This window comes from Pelophylax lessonae (assembly GCF_965119305.1).
Source record: "Pelophylax lessonae genome assembly, chromosome: 8".
NCBI classification, from domain to species: domain Eukaryota; kingdom Metazoa; phylum Chordata; class Amphibia; order Anura; family Ranidae; genus Pelophylax; species Pelophylax lessonae.
The window spans coordinates 82254104-82273748 of NC_138775.1; the positions used below are offsets into that span (position 1 = coordinate 82254104).

The 19645-nt window shown below is 45.5% G+C and overlaps 1 protein-coding gene across 1 annotated transcript in view; it reads right to left on the minus strand.

Annotated features, from left to right (window-relative positions):
- ACAD9 (acyl-CoA dehydrogenase family member 9) overlaps positions 1 to 19645 on the minus strand; it is a 195686-nt gene that overhangs the window by 152184 nt on the left and 23857 nt on the right. The window contains exon 2 of the mRNA XM_082266167.1: positions 6230 to 6323. Within this exon, the coding sequence (XP_082122293.1) occupies positions 6230 to 6323 (94 nt within the window). The remainder of the gene's footprint in view (positions 1 to 6229; positions 6324 to 19645) is intronic.

Genomic DNA, 19645 nt, shown 5'->3' on the forward strand with positions numbered 1-19645 from the left:
ATTGTTGTCCTATGGACAGAGTCTCCCACCTCAGCTGTAGATCTCTGCAGTTCATCCAGAGTGATCATGGGCCTCTTGGCTGCATCTCTGATCAGTCTTCTCCTTGTATGAGCTGAAAGTTTAGAGGGACGGCCAGGCCTTCGTAGATTTGCAGTGGTCTGATACTCCTTCCATTTCAATATTATCGCTTGCACAGTGCTCTTTGGGATGTTTAAAGCTTTGAAAATCTTTTTGTATCCAAATCCGGCTTTAAACTTCTCCACAACAGTATCTCGGACCTGCCTGGTGTGTTCCTTGTTCTTCACGATGCTCTCTGCACTTTAAACGGACCTCTGAGACTATCACAGTGTAGGTGCATTTATACGGAGACTTGATTACACACAGGTGGATTCTATTTATCATCATTAGTCATTTAGGTCAACATTGGATCATTCAGAGATCCTCACTGAACTTCTGGAGAGAGTTTGCTGCACTGAAAATAAAGGGGCTGAATAATTTTGCACGCCCAATTTTTCAGTTTTTTATTTGAAATATCGAATAAATTTCGTTCCACTTCATGATTGTGTCCCACTTGTTGATTCTTCACAAAAAATTACAGTTTTTATATCTTTATGTTTGAAGCCTGAAATGTGGCAAAAGGTCGCAAAGTTTAAGGGGGTTTAAAGTCGCAAGGCACTGTAAGTGTGAATGAGACCTTCGTATCCCTTAGCATGCCCCCGAATCAATACCAAAACCCAAATGTCTAGTTTGGGCAGTGGTGATTTGCAATGGACTGAACAAAGGATAGCTATTTAAGGGAGAAGTATGGTCAAAGCTCTTGTGGCCCTACTTCTCCTGTGGGTCACAGAAGTGCACTTCGTTCTGCACTCATGTGACCTGTATTCAGTCTACAGCCGGCTAAAGCCTGCTGTCGGCTGACGTCACTCAGCCAGTCCAGACTCTGAACATTTTAATGTTAGGATCCACCTAGATGCCTGGACTGGTAGCTGGCTCTCTGTAAAATGTTTTGTGTGTACTTAAGTATTATTTAGAACACACTATATTCATATATATATATATACTTTGATGTGAACAGCCACACAACTGAATGAGTCAGGAGACACACCCCTTCCCTCTCCCTGGGTATATACTGTAGGGCGCTCTCCATGAAGCAAGGGCTGCTCATTGTTTATCCACAGACAGTGACCAGAACCTACTTGGTTTAAATATTAAAAAGTCCAACATTCTCTACAGGTTCTTAATAATCCACACATCCATGCGTTTTTCAGCCAATGTGTTTTCAGAAAGGGTCGAGGACTTTTTTTCCCTGCAGCAGATTGCGTTTTGCGTGTAATAGACTAAAATGGAGTCGCACCAGAAATGCAAGAGTGTGTTTGTGATGCGTTTTGCAGTTTGTTTTTTTTCCTTTATAAACACTGTATGTAGCTGGTTGCTAAGGAGCGGGCTAGGAAGCAGGTTGCCTTGTCCTTAACCGATGAATCATCAGATAAAGGGGGTTTCCAGATTCCAATTAAACACATCTGGATAAGCCCCCTGCCCACAGACCCTCTTAAGCACCGGCCAGGGTTGTGGGGGAAGAAGCCCTTGTCTTCACCAACATTGGGACAAGGTGCTTCGCCCCCCCATGTTGAGGGCATGAGACTTGGTATGGTTTGGGGGGGGGGGGCACTAGCTCATCCCCTCCCTTTCTTGAGCTGCATGCTTGGATAAGGGTCTAGTATGGATTTTGGGGGGGGGACCCCACGCCTAAAATAGATTTGGGGGGGGGGCACCAACGTTTTCTTTTTCCAATTATTATTTTTTTATTTTTAATAGCCATTAATACTTTTTTTTCCCTTTTACGTTCAGCTGTCAGCTGGGAACCCAGCTGACAGCTGCTGACCCATTGGTGGTTAAGGACGCGGCGTCCAGCTATATACAGTGTTTTAAAAGGGAAAAATAAAAAAACACAACACACATTGCAAACTGCATGTAAAAACACATCAAAAACGCAAAATGGACCACAGAACGTGCCTGAAAAGTGCACCTTGCATAGATGTGAACCTAGACTTAGAGTGGGAGGAAACTGGAGAACTCAAAGGATAGAGAAATCGATTGGACTGTAAAGGTTGTTACCGTATTACAGTTTTGGTAAAAGTAAATAAGATTACCCAGTTATTGTACAATCAGATTGTAGTGTGTATGGCCACCCCAACATTAGGCTCACACATATGCATTTTTGCGGGCACAGCAGCCTATTCAAATCAATGGGATGCTGAGCCTGCGTTTCCGCAAAAAAGAAAAAGGTTTACATGCACTTTTCAAAAACGCAGCCACAGTGAAATCATACAGCCTTTTTGACCATCCAATTTCCATGTGGTTCCCGTACACACTGCGATTATACATGTGTGGAGGTCCCATGCGTTTCCACAGAGCAGTGTGTTTTCACTGTGGGTGGCTGCAGATATCGCTGCAATTCCTGAACCCACAAGCACACGCAGAAGTGTGAACCAAGCCTAATAGAGGCTCACTGTATTATATGTTTTTGTAAAATAAATAAGCTAAAAAGACACTGTCACTTTGCCGATGCAGGGCATTGTGACAGTGTCGACAAAAGGCATTCTCCGACCCCCATATACTCCCATACATGTGCTCCTTTGCAGCTACTTGTCCCTTCTCAGAAGAGCTGAAATCAGCTGTCAGTGGTCCAGTGGAATGGTTACATCACTCCACCAGTCATCTGACAGTGCTTGGGCCTAGCAATTGACTACTAGAGTTGGGCACCACCATCTTAGGGGAGTAACTTGCTTCTCTATACCCAAAAGTGCTGGGTATTTGACACTGCCTACCAGGAAGCTGGGAGAGAGCACAAGAAAGGTAAGCATAAGTGAGTCAGGGAGGCCTTTATGGAAATGTCGTCACTTTGCCCTGCATGGGAAGTACGACAGTGTGTCTTTAAGAACACCGTAATATATAGGGTCAGTTTATAAACATTCCAAAAATAATATTTATTGATGAAAAAACATTCAGTTTTCCTTTAGATTGTAACATCATTCTTACCGCTTTCTAAAAAAGTATTGAATTTCCTGCTTATACTTAATCCTCCTATGGAGGCTTCTTATTAGCCATCCACATTCTATATTTTTCTGCACAAGAAAATGTCTAAAGGGGTAGAGCTAATGATTTTCAACTTTTCATTTTACAATACTTTTGGTTTTCTGTATTTTTTTTTTTAGAAAGCCCTAAGCACTGGGATAAATAGCTTCCATATCTAGCCAGAGATGAAGTCCTATCAAAACACGCAGGCAGAGGTAGGTGATATTGTGATCTTGTGACAGTACAATGTACAAGGAAACAACTTTATTGTATACAGAAGTTTTCCTCTTTTTTGCTGCTCTCAAGATAGCAGGCAGGCAATCAGCAAGAGAGAAATGAAGCCATCAGGAACAGATGGATAATCCTGAGTGGCAGTGGATAATACGACACACAATTATCTGACCTGTAACTCACAGTGCAAAGTCTGGACCACAAGGACTCTCTAACATTCACACAGCAATCATTTTTTGCAGCAGAAAGCTGCAACAGGTCTGAAGCTTCCAGTTTACTTTGTTCAAAGTCTGTTAACACTCTAAACCACTAATTTAAAAGTGGTAAACTTTTGAAAAGCTTCACGTAGTTTTGAAAAGATTCACGTAGTCAATGCAACATTACCATATTTGGGGAAAGGTGCATGTGTGTAAATATTGGAGTCAGCGGAAAGCTGGCTTGTTGCCAACAGCAACCAATTAGGGAGGCTTTACACTGCCCCAGTGTGGTGCCGCTGCACTTTGGGCACAGCACAGGTACCCTGCATGTTTTGTGTGTGTTCGTTGCATTTTCTGATAGACTTCTATGATATCACGCAGTATGGTTTCACAAAGCACACCAAAAATGCAACATGCGGGAGTTTTGTTCCGCTTTCTGAAACCACACAAAAACCGCATGACCTCATAGAAATCTATGGGAAAGAGCAGCTTTCCTGCAAGAAATCCGTGGGTTAGTTGCGCTTTAGTAAGAGCTCAGCAGGGCAGTGTCAAGATGCCCTTAATGTAAAATTCCAGGCTAAACCTAACTAATCTTAAAAATGTCCATTCACCCCTCCTAAAACCTATGATTACTAACCTGTGTAGAAAAGAGGTTTATACTTACCCATTTTCAGTCTGCTCTAGTCCAGTCACATGATCCAGCTAACATTGTGTCAGTCAGCAGTGGCTGCAGAGGAGAGGAAAGAGCACCAGCAATGGATGGGCCATGGGAGCCATTGGGTGATACCCCCGCTCTCAGTCATTTCCAGTCATTGTTGAGTAATCTCACCCCTGCAGCGGCCACTGGCCGACACAAGAGATCAAGTAACTAGAGCAGGCTGAAAAATAGGAAGTATATACATTTTTAAGCCGACTATAGAGGGATCGAAATTTGGCCGGTTCAGCAGGAACCGGCCAAATTTTGATCCATCTAGGAGCAGGATGGTTGTACTGAAATCGATCGATCAACTTCAGTACAACCAGCTTGTCTGTTTCTCTGTTCGATCACTGCCAGTGACTATAGCTGCCTGCAGTGATTCTGGTCATCTGATGGCTCGGGATGGATTCCTCCATCAACACTGACTGTACTGATGGGGAAATAAAGCCAATTTCTTTCCTTCAACCTGTGAAAATTGCCTGTCTTAGCCAGCATAGGTGTTCGGAAAGGGATGGGGGGGCATTTCAAGACAATTCAGCCTGAAATGTTCACTCAAACCTAGTGTATCAGTCTTGGCAGATAAGAGGTAAATCATTACACAGTTTCTTAAATCTTGTGGAATCTTTGGGTGAGATGAGATGTCTGTATGGAGTGGTTCGTCTACAGACCCACTGTGCCCATTATGAGAAGTTTCCACTCTTCCTGCTGGAATTTGTATTTACTCTATATCATAGAAAATGCAGTAGAAGCTTTTGGAACACACAAAGGTCAACAGCAACAACCAAAAACTCCAAGGTCTACAGAACAAGGTTGGGAATAGGGGCTGACAGTCTACTTGGCTCTGGCTCCATTTATAAACAAAGTATAATTTTTGGCTGGAACGAACTTTGAAGTTGTCTGTACAAATATGTATGACTAGGATGTGTCGGTTACGGACAACTACTGTGCACTCCTAGGGCTTAATATGTAAACTATATATATTTTTTGCAGTATGGCACAATACATACGCAGACCAGCCAATTGCCTTTTTTAGGCTATGCTGGCACCCTTGTCTTCCTCACAGGCTTTCCTAGGTAATGCTTCCGCTTAGGGAGGACGCTATATATTTCACCTATGCTTGTATATCCGAAAAGCAGCCATCCATTTTCTAACCTGGATAGGAAAAATAAATAATTTGAACATAAACACCTTTTGTGGTCAATGTTTTACATAATTTGGTTTCCATTTAAGCTCCAGGTGTGTGCAAAGAAATCCTATCCCTGGGACAATAAACTAAAGAGAAGCCTGCTGCATTCTTTGCAAAAGCAGTGGTCTCCCTGCAGTAGTCCAACACCCCCCCCCCCCCCCCCCAAGTCATATCAACAGCCCTGCAATTAGCAAAGGCCAGGTCTCTGATGACTGAAGAGCACTAGCAGTGACTCTTTGAGGGGGTCTCGGGCCACAGCAGATGTTCACGCACAGTTAGCAGTGGTCTAATATGCAGCTTAATGACCATAGGAGAGTATTTTGCCCTTCCACTCAAGCTCAAATAAAAACTAAAGTGTAAGATAATTAATGATACATATCCCTGCACCAGTCATGTACCTAATTATTTGAAGTGTTAGTAAAATTTGGCTTCTAACATTTGAATATAGGTATAAAACTTTAGATGCAGTTTTGATTTAGCTACAAATTAAAAAAAAAAAAAAAGAAAAAGACACATAACACTACAGGCACAGAAAGTATTACTATGGGCAATTGACCCATAAAAGGTGTGCAACACAACTGTAAAAATAAAAGTTTGTTAAAACTTGTGTATATTTCCAAAATGCACCAGCTATTGGGCAATGACAGCCACCATAAAAAGATATGCTTAAGCATGCCAGAATCATGACTTAACTCAGGGAGCCATAATCGGTTTAAACTTTAGCAGCAATTTTTAGTTGCGCAGGAGCCTTGGGACGAATAATGTAAACAGGTAATACAGTTGGGTTTATTTAGTGTTTTTTATCTGCCAGCCTCAAATCCATCGCTTTTTAAGTAATCTCACCTTCTTCACCGAAGAACTTCTCCACTGGGCCTACAAGCTGGTTAATTTCTTCCAACTCATCTTTACTGATCTCCGGGTATGGAAACACCTCTTCCTGGTAAAATAAATTCAAATGAGGGAATACAGAAGTTTGAATAATGACCCAAATACAAATACTATTATCCTATCTATATAAACATTTAACAAGAAACACAAGTGCATGCAACAAATCAAGTCAGAAATACTGATTTGTATCACATCAGTCAGGGAATCAGCCAGAAAAAAAATCAAAACTGACTTTTCGTAAGAACTTACCGTAAAATTTTTCTCTGATGTTCGACAGACTCCGCTCCATCATCTTTAGGCCAATGGGTTATGCTCCTTCTATCAGGAATAGGCACTAGGCAGGAAAAAAGCTTAGCCATGGGGCTGTCCCTGCAGGCATAACCCCACACACACTGCTATCAGCAAACAGTTTAGTTGCAAGCAGTGTTTAGAAGACAAAAAAACCCAGTCAGAAGTAGAGGGGCGGGTGCTGCGTCTGTCTATGAACTTCAGAGAAAAGGATTTTACGGTAAGTTCTTACAAAAATCCAGTTTTCTCTATCGTTTATCGACTGACGCAGCTCCATCATCTTTAGACCAAAGGGATTTCCCAAAGCAGTATAATCATGAGGGGTGGGAAAACAACGCAAGAAGATGCAATTCCCCAAAGGCTAAACCTAGCCAACCAGGTAACATGGAGCTCAACACGGACCAACTGGAGCTCACCTAGAAAAAACATGCACCCTCAAAGAGAAACAAAAAAAGATTCTCTTTAAACGCCAGCCAGCAAAACCTTGCGGCCAAAGGAAGCATCCGAAGATGCCAATACATCTACTTTGCAGAATTTTGTGAACGTGTGCACAGACGACCAAGTTGCTGCCTTGCAAACTTGCAGCACTGATGCCTGATGGCAAAAAGCCCAAGAGGCACTCAGTGCCCTAGTAGAATGAGCCTTCACTGGGAAAGGAGGAACCTGGCCTTTCAGTTAATAAGCCTGAACTACCGTCTGCCTGATCCATCTGGATATGGTCGCAGCAGACGCAGCCAATCCTTTACGAAGTCCTTTGGTAAGGACAAAAAGAGCGTCTGATTTTCTAAAAAAAACTCAGTGGCCTCCGGGTAAACCCTAAATGCCTGAAGCACATCCAAAGAATGCAAGGCAAATTCCTTGGCATGCTTGGGTTTGGGACAGAGTGAAGGCAGCACAATGTCTTCATTCAGATGGAATTTAGAAACCACCTTAGGAAGAAACGACTGATTAGGTTGGAGTACCACTTTATCTCTGTGGACCACCAGATAAGGTGAGCTGCAGGACAACGCCGCCAATTCAGATATTCTGCGGGCAGAAGTAATAGCCACTAAAAAGGCAACCTTCTGATACAAGGCAAGCAGGGGAATCTCCCTAATGTTCTCAAAGGGAGGTTTTTGAAAAACAGAGAATACCAAATTCAGTTCCCACGGAGGAAGCAGGAATCGCCTTGGGGGAGCCATATGGCCAACCCCCAGAATAAAAGTGCAAACCAGGGCATGCGTAGCTAAAGGGCGTTGGAAAAATGACACTTGGCCTTTGATAGAGACCAAAGCCAACCACTGTTCAACACCTTTTTGAAGAAAAGTCAAAACCCTAGCCACCGAGAACAAGCGAGGGTGCACCTTCAATGATTCACCCCATGAAATGTATGATTTTCATGTACGCTGATAGATCTTCCTGGAAGTAGACTTCCTGGCCTTCAGTAGTGTAGGAATCACTGAATCAGGAAGACCTCTTTCCTTCAATACCTGGCTTTAAACAGCCATGCCGTTAAAGCCAGCGACTGCAAAGTAGGATGGAAGATCGGTCCTTGAGACAGCAGATCTTCCCTGAGAGGAAGTCTCCAGGGAGCATCAGCGACCAACCTTATCAGGTCTGCGTACCAAGACCGCCGAGGCCAGTCTGGGGCCACCAGAATCACCAGAAACCCCTTCCACTTCTATCCTGCGAAGAAGCCTTGGCAGAAGTTTTAGCAGAGGGAATGCATAAATCAACAGATACTGACTCCAAGGAGCCACAAGTGCATCTGTGGCATCGGCCAGAGGATCCTGAGACCTGGCTACGAACCTCTGAAACTTCTTGTTGAGTCGAGAAGCAAACAGGTTGACGTTGGGTGTCCCCCACCAGACACACAGGAGATAAAAAAACCCCACTGCAGGGACCACTCCCCCTGATCCAACACCTGAAGACTCAGGTAATCCGCTTGCCAGTACTCCACACCTGGAATGTGCACAACAGACAGAGCTGGAACAAACTTTTCCGTCCAATCCAGGATCTCGGCCACCTCCCGAGCTGCCAAGACACTCTTGGTGCCCCCATGATAATTGATGTAAGTTACGGGCGTGGCAGTGTCCGATTGAATCTGGAGCGGACAATCTGGCAGACGATTTGTTCAGTGGTTCAGGCAAAGCTTTGTCGCTCTAAGCTCCAAAATATTTTAATCGGAAGTTTTGGACTCTTCTATCGTCCAGGACCCCTGGGCGAAAAACGTCCCCAGCCTGACAGGCTAGCGTCAGTGGTTACCACTGTCCAATACAATGGAAGGAAGGACTTGCCCTGACATAGTGCTAACAAGTGAAGCCTCCATAGTCTGGGTTAGGGTCAGGGATAGACCGATTATCGGGGGGGCGATATGCACTTTCCCCGATATATCGGTATCGGCCCCGGAACTGGCCGATATTGCCAATGTTTTTGTGACGTCATTCTGCCTTCTTAGGCCGCCTCCCTCATCTTGGACAGCCTCGTCTTGAGTCGGGACTAGTCTCGCGGGAGTGTATCACAGCCATACACCCACCCACAGCAGCCTAGTGCCAGCCAGTCACCCACATCCAGATGCTCTGTACCAGCCAGTCAGCCACAGGCACTGTACCAGCCAGCCACCCACAGGCCCTGTACCAGCCAGCCACAGGCACTGTACCAGCCAGCCAGTCACCCACAGGCCCTGTACCAGCCAGCCACCCACAGCCCCTGTGCCAGCGACCCACCCACCACAGGGTTCCAGACAGCCAGCCACCCACAGGCCCTGTACCAGCCAGCCACCCACAGGCCCTGTACCAGCCAGCCACAGGCACTCTACCAGCCAGCCGCCCACAGGCCCTTCTACCAGCCAGCAACCCACAGCCCCTGTGCCAGCCACCCACCACAGAGTGCCAGCCAGCCACCCACCACAGAGTGCCAGCCAGCCACCCACCACAGGGTGCCAGCCAGCCACCCACCACAGGGTGCCAGCCAGCCAGCCACCCACCACAGGGTGCCAGCAAGCCAGCCATTAAGCATTAAACAAAAATGAACATGTTCAGTACCAGATGTGTCAAAAATTGTCTTTCAAAACTTTAAAATGTACAAAATATCAGCCCATATTGGCTCATCAATCAATCTGAGAAACTGTTTTTTCTAAATAATTATTTTAAAACCCCGTACTTCTATCATACCCCAAAGATACATAAAAATCCAGTTTGTCCTCCTGGTAGGCCAATTGTAGCGGCCATGGAGAGTATTACTAGCAGACTCTCCCAATATGTGGATCTCCATCTACAGCCGAAAGTTACATCACTCCCGGCATACATTAGGGATTCCACACAGGTGCTGGAGATACTACAGAATTATAGGTAGGAACCCAACTATCTGTGGCTATCCCTGGATGTGTGCTCCCTGTATACTTCGATACCCCATGAGGGTTGACTAAAGGCCGTAGAACACTTCCTGTCGGGTGCGGAGTACCTCAATCTGGACCAGTCAGGATTTATCAGTGCTTGCACGCAATTTGCACTGGAAAGGAACTATTTCGAGTTCCAGGGAAAACACTATAGACAGATTTCAGGCACTGCGATGGGCACGCATTTTGCACCATGCTATGCAAACCTATTCATGGGGTTTTGGGAAAAATTCCATATTTGGATGCAGAACCCGTATGCACAGCATTTGGTGTACTATGGGCGTTACATCGATGATGTAATAGTAATATGGGATGGTTCAGCTGACAGGGCAGTAGAATTTGTGAACTACTGTAACACCAATCCATATGGCATTAGGTTTACGCATGTACTAGATGCGAAGTCCCTTGTATTTTTGGATCTAGAATTGACCTGGAATGAAGAAGGGGCTATCACCTCCAAAACGCACTTTAAGGAAACAGCAGGTAACTCTTATTTACACTGGAAGAGCCGCCATTTGCCCAAATGGAAAGAAAACATACCCTACAGTCAATTCTGTAGGCTGCGTAGAAATTGCACAGATACTGAGAAATATCTGTTGCAAGCTAAAAAAAATTATGGAGAAAGGGTATGCTGTGCAGCATATACATAAAGCCAGAGATCGCTATATAGAAGGCTGTAGTAGCAAGGCAGCTGTGGAGAACGGTGCTTCCCGAGAAGTTATGTTTATTACAAAATTCAATGACCAACATTGGGCTATTAAGAGAGTTCTGCAGAAACATTGGCCTATCCTGCAGCAGGATGCAGCCCTAGGTAGAGTGCTCCCTAAAAAACCCAAAGTGGTGTTTAGGCGGGCTAGCAATGTTAAGAGTTTGGTTGCTCCAAGCAAAATAAAAAGTATGAAATGCCATAACAGAGCATCCAATATCCCAGTTCTCTTTAATATGGTAGGCTTTAATAAGTGCAAGCAGAGCAGATGCAAGGCTTGTGCATTTATGCAACATGGCAAAAGTAGCTTTACATCAGTTGCAGGGCGCTCCTATAATATCAAACAATTTATTAGCTGTGGTACACAGTTTGTGTTCTATGGCTTGACGTGCCCATGTGGCTTAATTTATGTTGGTAGGACAGTTAGAGCAATGCGCACCAGGTTTGGCGAACATCGCCGGTTTATTGAGCAGAAAAAAGACAAGCACAGCGTGCCAAGACACTTCTGTAAAGCGCATGGTGGGGATACTGCAGGCCTGGAACTATTTGGGATTGAAGCCATATCTATGACTCTCCCAGAGGGTGAAAGGTTTTCGATCCTGTGCAGGCAAGAAACATTCTGGATCTTTATGCTTGGATCCATGTTGCCGGGTGGGCTCAATGAGGAGCTGGAAGTCAATACGATTATTTGACATATTAGCACGGGGGTGTGGGCATGGTTGAGTGGGTTCAGGCACATGCACATACACACGGTAACCTAGGGTAGGGAACATAGTCCCTGCCAGGCGATGTGTCTGCGAAGTGTGCATGGAGGCATATGTACATTCGTGCCCACACAACAATATCTGAGCAGCCAGGCATGGGAGTATGTGTATATACATATATATATATATATTTGGGGAAACTCAGGGTGTCACCACCGATAGGTATGTGTGTATTATATATATATATATATATATATATATATATATATATATATATATATGTATAAACAACTGCCGTGTAGTATATTTGGTTGGCCTATATAGAGTAGTATCCTCATATACTATTTGATATTTGCATATGTGCCATATGGAATTGAATCTTATCCTATGGAATTTTTAATGAGTCTAGTATTTTTAATTATTTAATTATATATTTATTATATGTTTTATGAAATTATCCTGGTTTATGAAATTGTTCTGGTAGATGGATGAGAGATAATGTGGAATTAAAATAATTTGTCGATTATTGGTATAAGGAAATGCTGATGTAGTTTAGAGTCTTATATACATATATACTCCTAAGATACGTTTAATGTATTTTTAGCAGGAGAAAACCATTGCTATGTAGGGAATGTGATATCCTAATATGTATCCATAATAGCTCTGGTTAATATCTGCACTTGTACTGTACTGTTTTAAATTGTATTTCAAATTGTATCTTATATTGTATTTTTAATATATGTTTTTTAAAAGTGGATAGCCCCTTGCTTCTCCCGTCCCAGCCGAGGTGGATAATGACTATTGATGGTTACTGGCCCCTTTAAGAATACACAATTAACTAATTAGGGCCGATGGTATCCCGGGTATATAGGGAGGGGTGTTAGCAGGAAGCAAGGTGGGACCTGAGGAAGGAGGCTCCGCCTCCGAAACGCGTTGTCCGTAGCAACAGCAGATGCAGTGCACCTGTGTCTTGAATCCCCCACCTCGCAGCTCCGTACAACTTGTGGCTCTGGCTTTGGCTGAGGCTCTCCTGAGGCGCCGTAGATCACGTCGGTATAGTGCGCAGGCGCACCAGAACCGGCATCCGGTGACCAGGCAACACAGGAAGTGAAGGAGAGCGGGGATACAGCGGCAGCAACCGCGGATGAGGAGACCGCAGAGTCACCATCTGGAGGGACGGGAGGAGCGAGTAGCTCCTGTTGGAATGCTGTAAAGCGATTGCCTTAAAGAAAAAGTGTGAGTGCAATTCCAATGTACTGTGTTATTGTCCTTTATTAAAGCTTTATTGCCCGAGGTTGCGTGCGCTTTTCTTTACAGATTGGAATTGTTTTGATCCGCCCCATATTGGCCAATGCAGATACATTGTGACAAGGGTATCGGCCCTGAAAAAACTATATCGGTCTATCTCTAGTCTGGGTTGTGACTCAACCGAATCAAAGTGTTCTAGGACTTCGGATCTTTGTTCCATTTGAAGAGAATCTCCCTTTGTAAGGGTCTCGTGTGGAACCGAGCAAACGGAACCGCCTCGAAGGTTGACACCATCAGACCCAAGGCTCGCATGCAAGTCCACAGAGAGGACAGATTGCTTGCCAACAGCAAACGGATTGCCCTCTGCAACTTGTGCTGCCGGTCCGACAGGAAGAAACACCCTCGCCAAAGCGGAATCCAGAGTCAGGCCCAGATACACCAATCCTAATGAAGGTATCAGGGCAGATTTCTTTAAATTGATGTTCCAACCGAATTCTTGCAGAGTCCGTACAGTGATCGTCAAGTCGCCCAACAGGACTGAATGAGAGTCCGCTTTCAATAGGAGATCGTCCAGGTATCCCGGTACCGAAATCCCCCCTTGGTGCAGTAATGCCAACACCGGAGCCAGCACCATGGTAAAGACCCTGGGGGCGGAGGCGAGACGAAAAGGGTAGCGCTAGAAATTGAAAATGCTACTCTCCTACAGTGAAGCAAAGAAAACGCTGAAGTCCAGCGTAGATAGGGATGTGAAGTTATGCGTCCTTGATATCTATAGAGACCAAAAAGTCTCCTTGATGTAGAGACGCCACTACAGTTTAAATAGATTCCATTCAAAACTTCTGTACCTCGGTTCACCTTGACGTCCAGAATTGGACATACTTTGCCTTCTTTTCTGGGCACAGTAAACAGGTTTGAATAGAATTCCTGAAAGCGTTCCCGAGAGGGAACCATCACAATCACCCCTTGCTTCTGTATGCCGAAGGAACGAAGGGGCCACCTGTATGCTGAAAAAATAAGGGCCCCTTCTATTACGCGTTAACTCGCAGATTCCAACAAAGACCCAAATAGGCGGTTCCCCATAAAGGGGAGATCTGTACAGCCTTTTTAGAAGCTTGATCTGCAGACCAGCTTTTTTTAAATGAAAAAAAAAAAAAAAAAAAAGAGAGAGAGAGAGACTAGCATTTTAGCCACACCAAGTGTGGTTACCATTATTGCGTTTAGAACAACGCCACTGACGCACGACAATTTTGTCACGGTAGGTGGGAAAAGGGAGTACCCTTGCCGCCTTTAGAGGATCTGTGGGTCCCAAAGGAAACGGCGCCCCCCATGTTAAAATTTTCTGCACCGATGCAATCAGTGCATCCACCAGCGCCCTTGCATGCGCATGTGCAGTAAAAAAGGAATCACCCTCACTGCAGTGCATCCAAAGTGTGTGGACGCAGACCCAATAGAGTCACTATATGCTAAGCTCACCCTGGGAGCATAACAATCGGGGGGGGGGGGGGGTCAACGACCGCAGTCCCGCAAGGAGACTCCAGCTAAAGACCATAAATGACATAACAGGACATAGCTCCCTATAGGAAGAGGGGGCCAGCTGTGACCCAGATGCACAGGCAGAGTACCCCCACACAATGTCCCCACGGCGCCCCCCCCCCCCCCCCAGTTAAAGGGGGGCGCCAGGCAGTCCATATGTCCACCCCCCTGAGAAGGGGGGGGGGATTTCCCATCTGCTGCTCTATCATCCTGGTCAGCAGCTCGGTCAGCCAGCCTCGAGTAGGCCTCAAAGCCGTGGCCTAAAGTTGGGTCTGCCATCAGCCCTATCAGCTTGATCAGCAGTTCGGACAGCTCGGCTAGGAGCTCGGACAGCCGCGAGTAGGCCGCAAGCCACGGCCTAAATTTTCGGCCCAAACCGGCCACGTGAGCCGATCCATCGGCATCCGCCGGTCAGCTCAGTCAGGCACTTCGGACAGCTTGACATGGTACTCGGACAAGCAGGCATGGTACTCGGACAGCCAGGCATTGTACCCGGACAGTCGTGAGTAGGCCGCATGCCGCAGCCTCAATTTTCGGCCCGATCCAACCACGTAAGGCGCAGACCCACAGATGAAGAAACAGCCTCTTCCCCTAAAGCCTATAACTGCCATACGGAGCCCAAAAGATATCCCTGCCCCAATCACTAATCTCCAGGGGGCCCGGGAACTTGCTCAAAGACCCCCAGTGCGATCCAGACAGCCCGGTCAGCAACAACCGCATCCATCCCCCCTTACTGGAGCAAGTGGCAAAGCCAGCTCCTACCTAACCCCGGGGGGAAAGGGGCATGGGGGTAGAATGGGGCCAAAGGACCGCTGTGACTGTTAAGAGGGGCTAGGGGAATGGAGGGGAACCCGGGGATCCGACCATCCCAAGGAGGGACCCACGTTCACTCTGAGACCTCCAGAGGATTGGGGGGGGACAGTATTACTCACCATACCACGGTACCAGGTGGGCGCCACTCCGAACAGTCCACCTCCCACCCAGGGTGAGAGTGCTGCCAGCCAGGGGGGGTATGCTGCGACTAAGGGCATTCCAGGTCAATCGCGTCCCAGCGAGACTTGTCCACTCGCAGGCTCGTCCCCTCCGTCGGGGCACTGTTGTGGCGAGGCCTAGTTCTGGACTATAACCTGCTCCCGCTCGCTGGCCAGGCTGGGAGACATTAAGGATCTAGATTATCCAGTGCAAAACCACAGCCGGCTGTTGCTTGTAGTTCCTCTGAATCTTGGTCCTTCAGGAACTAACTTGTGAAAAAAAAAATACAAACACTTAAATTTCCCTATTAAAAGCTAAGACTGAAGTCCCAGCAGGGAGCTAGGTCCTATTCCTAAAACTAAGCAGAAACAAACTGATTGCTGATAGAGTGTGTGGGGTTATGCCTGCAGGGACAGCCCCATAGGCGTGGTTAAGCTTTTTTCCAGCCTATTGCCTATTCCTGATAGGAGGAGCATAACGCATTGGTCTAAAGATGATGGAGCTGCGTCTGTCGATGAACGATAAGAGAAAAAACATTTCCTAATGAAGACCCCAGAAATATCAGCTTTCATATTTATCTGAGCACAGGCTATCTTTAAAGTATAACTAAAAGGCAAAACTTTTTTTTTGTAGTCTTGCATTGATTGGAGAAGGATTACTGGCAAATGAGGTTTAACTTGGAGAAGTGTAAGGTTTTGCACTTGGGGACTAAAAACATAAAAACACAATACACGTTAGGAGGGGAGCCCTTGGGGGAATCAAAAATGGAGAAGGATCTGGGAGTCTTGGTTGATGATAGATTAGGAAACAGCATGCAATGTCAAGCGGCAGCTTCCAAAGCCAACAGAATATTAGCATGCATAAAGAAAGGGATGCATTCCAGAGATAAGACTATAATCCTTCCACTTTATAAAACTCTGGTCCGACCGCATCTGGAGTATTCCGTCCAGTTCTGGTCGCCAGTCCTCAGGAGGGATGTGTTGGAGCTGGAGAGAGTCCAGAGAAGGGCAACTAAACTAATTAGGGGATTGGAGGACCTTGACTATGAAGAGCGTCTACAATCACTCGATTTATTCTCCCTGGAGAAGAGACGTCTGAGGGGGGACATGATAGCAATTTATAAATATCTTAATGGGGATCCCAGCTTAGAAAAAAAGCTGTTCATTCGAAGGGATTGCATGAGGACTCGAGGGCATACAATGCGATTAGAGGAGAAGCGTTTTAACCTCAGGCAATGCGGGGGGGTTCTTTACTGTTAGGGCAACAAGATTGTGGAATTCTCTACCACAAGAGGTGGTATCTGCGGGTAGTATGGTGGCTTTCAAAAGACTCTTAGACTTACATCTCAAGGATCAGAACATTCAGGGGTATGTGAGATGATTACAGCCACACACACCTACACAGGTTGAACTAGATGGACTATTGTCTTTATTCAACCTCACCTACTATGTAACTATGTACTGTACAATAAACGCACAGCATTAAAAAAAAAAAAACAACTTCTGGCCAGTCTTCTTTCATATTGTATATGTGTGCTGCAGCCCAATCAATTTCTGTAGACTGGCCATGCTCTGCTGGACTTCTGGAAGAAGAAGAGCCCTGATGGGGATATTTTCAGAGAAAAAACTGTGGGCTCCAGCTTTCTGATTGGCAAGTTCGTTTTTGTACACATCACACTCTAGTTTTGTCTTTTAGTCTCTGGAGACTAAAACAAAGTATTTTCAGGAGTTTCTATGTAGCAGATGTACCCTAACCACTTGCCAACCAAGCCTTTTCTGGCACGCTCAGAACCCCCAAACACACACACACATCATATATATATATATATATATATATATATATATATATATATATATATATATATTACACACACACACACAGCTCAAAAAAATTTAAGGAACACATCAGATCTCAAAAGGGGAAAACATACTAATGCTGGATATCTATACAGATATAGACTGGGGAATGTATTAGGACCGAAAGGATGCCACTTTGATAGAAATGAAAATGATCAAACTACAGAGGGCTGGATTCAAAGACACTCGGAAAATCAAAGTAAAAAAATGATGCAGCAGGTTAGTCAATTTTGCTGAAATTTTTGCATTTCTGAAAGCTTTTCATTAGTTTTGCATTTGGCTAGGGTCAGTGTCACTACTGGTAGCATGAGGCGATACCTGGACTCTATAGAGGTTACACAGGCAGTCCAACTCCTCGAGGATGGCACATCAATACGTGCCATACTTATTGCCTTAAGTGTCTCCAAGCACAGTCTGAAGAGCATGTAGAAGATTCCAGGAGACAGGCAGTTACTCTAGGAGAGCTGGGCAGGGACATAGAAGGTCCTTAACCCATCAGCAGGACCAGTATCTGCTCCTTTGTGCAAGGAGGAAGAGGAGCACTGCCAGAGCCCTACAAAATGACCTCCAGCAGGTTGCTGGTGTGAATGTCTCTGACCGAACAATCAGAAACAGACTTCATGAGGGTGGTCAGAGGGCCTGAAGTCCTCTAGTGGGTCCTGTGCTCACTGCCCAGCACAGTGGAGCTCGATTGGCATTTGCCATTGAACACCAGAATTGGCAGGTCTGCCACTGGTACCCTGTGTTTTTCACAGATGAGAGCAGGTTCACCCTGAGCTCATGTGACAGACATGAAATGGCCTGGAGAAGCCCCTGGAGAATTTTATGCTGCCTGTAACATCGTTCAGAATGACCAGTTTGGTGGTGGGTCAGTTATTGACTGGGGAGGCATATCCATGGAGGGACACACAGACCTCTACAGGCTAGACAATGGCATCCTGACTGCCATTAGATATCGGGATGAAACCCTTGGACCCATTGTCCGACCCTCCGCTGGCGCAGTGGGTCACGGGTTCCTCCTGGTGCAAGACAATGCCCGGACTCATGTGGCAAAAGTATGCAGTCAGTTCCTGGGGGATGAAGGAGGGAGGGATTCTTCCACGAGTGGGTTAGTTGAGCATCACCCCAAAGGAAAGTAGAGAGTGGGACGAGCTTGGGGGTTGATCTTCCTTAGCCTCTACTTTAAGATCATTAACTTGTCAGGAACATCAGGATGGAAACGGGAGGAAGGTGGGGTTGAAGGAGGGGGGGTATAGGGAGAAAAAAGGAAGGGGGAGGATCTGGGGGGGGGATTTAGTTGTGTAAAATCTGTGGTTCGACCATATGAGCTTACTGGTCCCTATGAATGTAAAGGTCGACTTTTCTGGAAATATTGTGAAGTAAGCTCCCCACCTATCTCACTCAACTTGTCCGGGTGTGGGAGGGGGGAGCAACAAACAGGAAGAGGATAAGGAGATGGAGAGAACAAAATGAATCGGCTGAAGATATTAACATATAACCTTAGAGGGTTGAATACATCAACTAAAAGATCATAAATATACAAGCACTAGGCGCCTGCCTTTCAACTCACAATTCCATCCGTTTTCCACAAAAGGTTTCAGGAGCTCAGTGATGCCTTTCTTTAGCAGTGGTTTCCTAGCAGATATTCTACCATGAAGGCCTGATTTACACAGTCTCCTCTTAACAGTTGTTCTAGAGATGTGTCTGCTGCTAGAACTCCGTGTATCCCAATGACCTGGTCTCTAATCTGAGCTGCTATTAACCTGTGATTTCTGAGGCTGGTGACTCGGATGAACTTATCCTCCGCAGCAGAGGTGACTCTTGGTCTTCCTTTCCTGGGGCGGTCCGCATGTGAGCCAGTTTCTTTGTAGCGCTTGATGGTTTTTGTGACTGCACTTGGGGACACTTTCAACGTTTTCCCAATTTTTTAGGACTGACTGACCTTCATTTCTTAAAGTAATGATGGCCACTCGTTTTCCTGTACTTAGAATTTGTATTATGGCAAGAAAAAAGCAGCTAACAGTCTATTCAGTAGGACTATCAGCTGTGTATCCACCTGACTTCTGCAGAACACAACTGATGGTCCCAACCCCATTTATAAGGCAAGAAATCACACTTATTAAACCTGACAGGGTGAAGTGAAGTGAAAACCATTTCAGGTGACTATCTCTTGAAGTGTAACTCTACAATTTTCAAAGTCATGAAAATAAAGAAAACTCTTTGAATAAGGTGTGTCATATATATATATATATATATATATATATATATATATATATATATATATATATATATATATATATACACACACACACGAGGAGACACTGTCACTGTAAAAAACATAATCTAATCTAAAAAGGACACATTGGCTCCGTGCAGGACTACAGAGTGTAGCTGTTAGAGTCGAGAAAGCTACTTGTGCAGCTTTCGGTATTACTGGATGGGGCTCAGTAGTTGGGAGATTCCACAGTGTCTTGGGTGGGATGGAATCTCCAACCCTGTGTCCGGGTTTTGTGGAGGACCAGCAGGGTGTGTGCTCAGGTGCACGCAGCCCTTATAATGAAGGAATAGGAAGACCTCAGGGCTCCCAGTTGGAGACTGCTCTGCCCAAGGGAGACAGGAGGTCTCTGGGAGTCAGCGGCTGCAGGTGGCAGCCAGAGCACGTGTGTCTGCAGGAGACAGTGGGTCTCC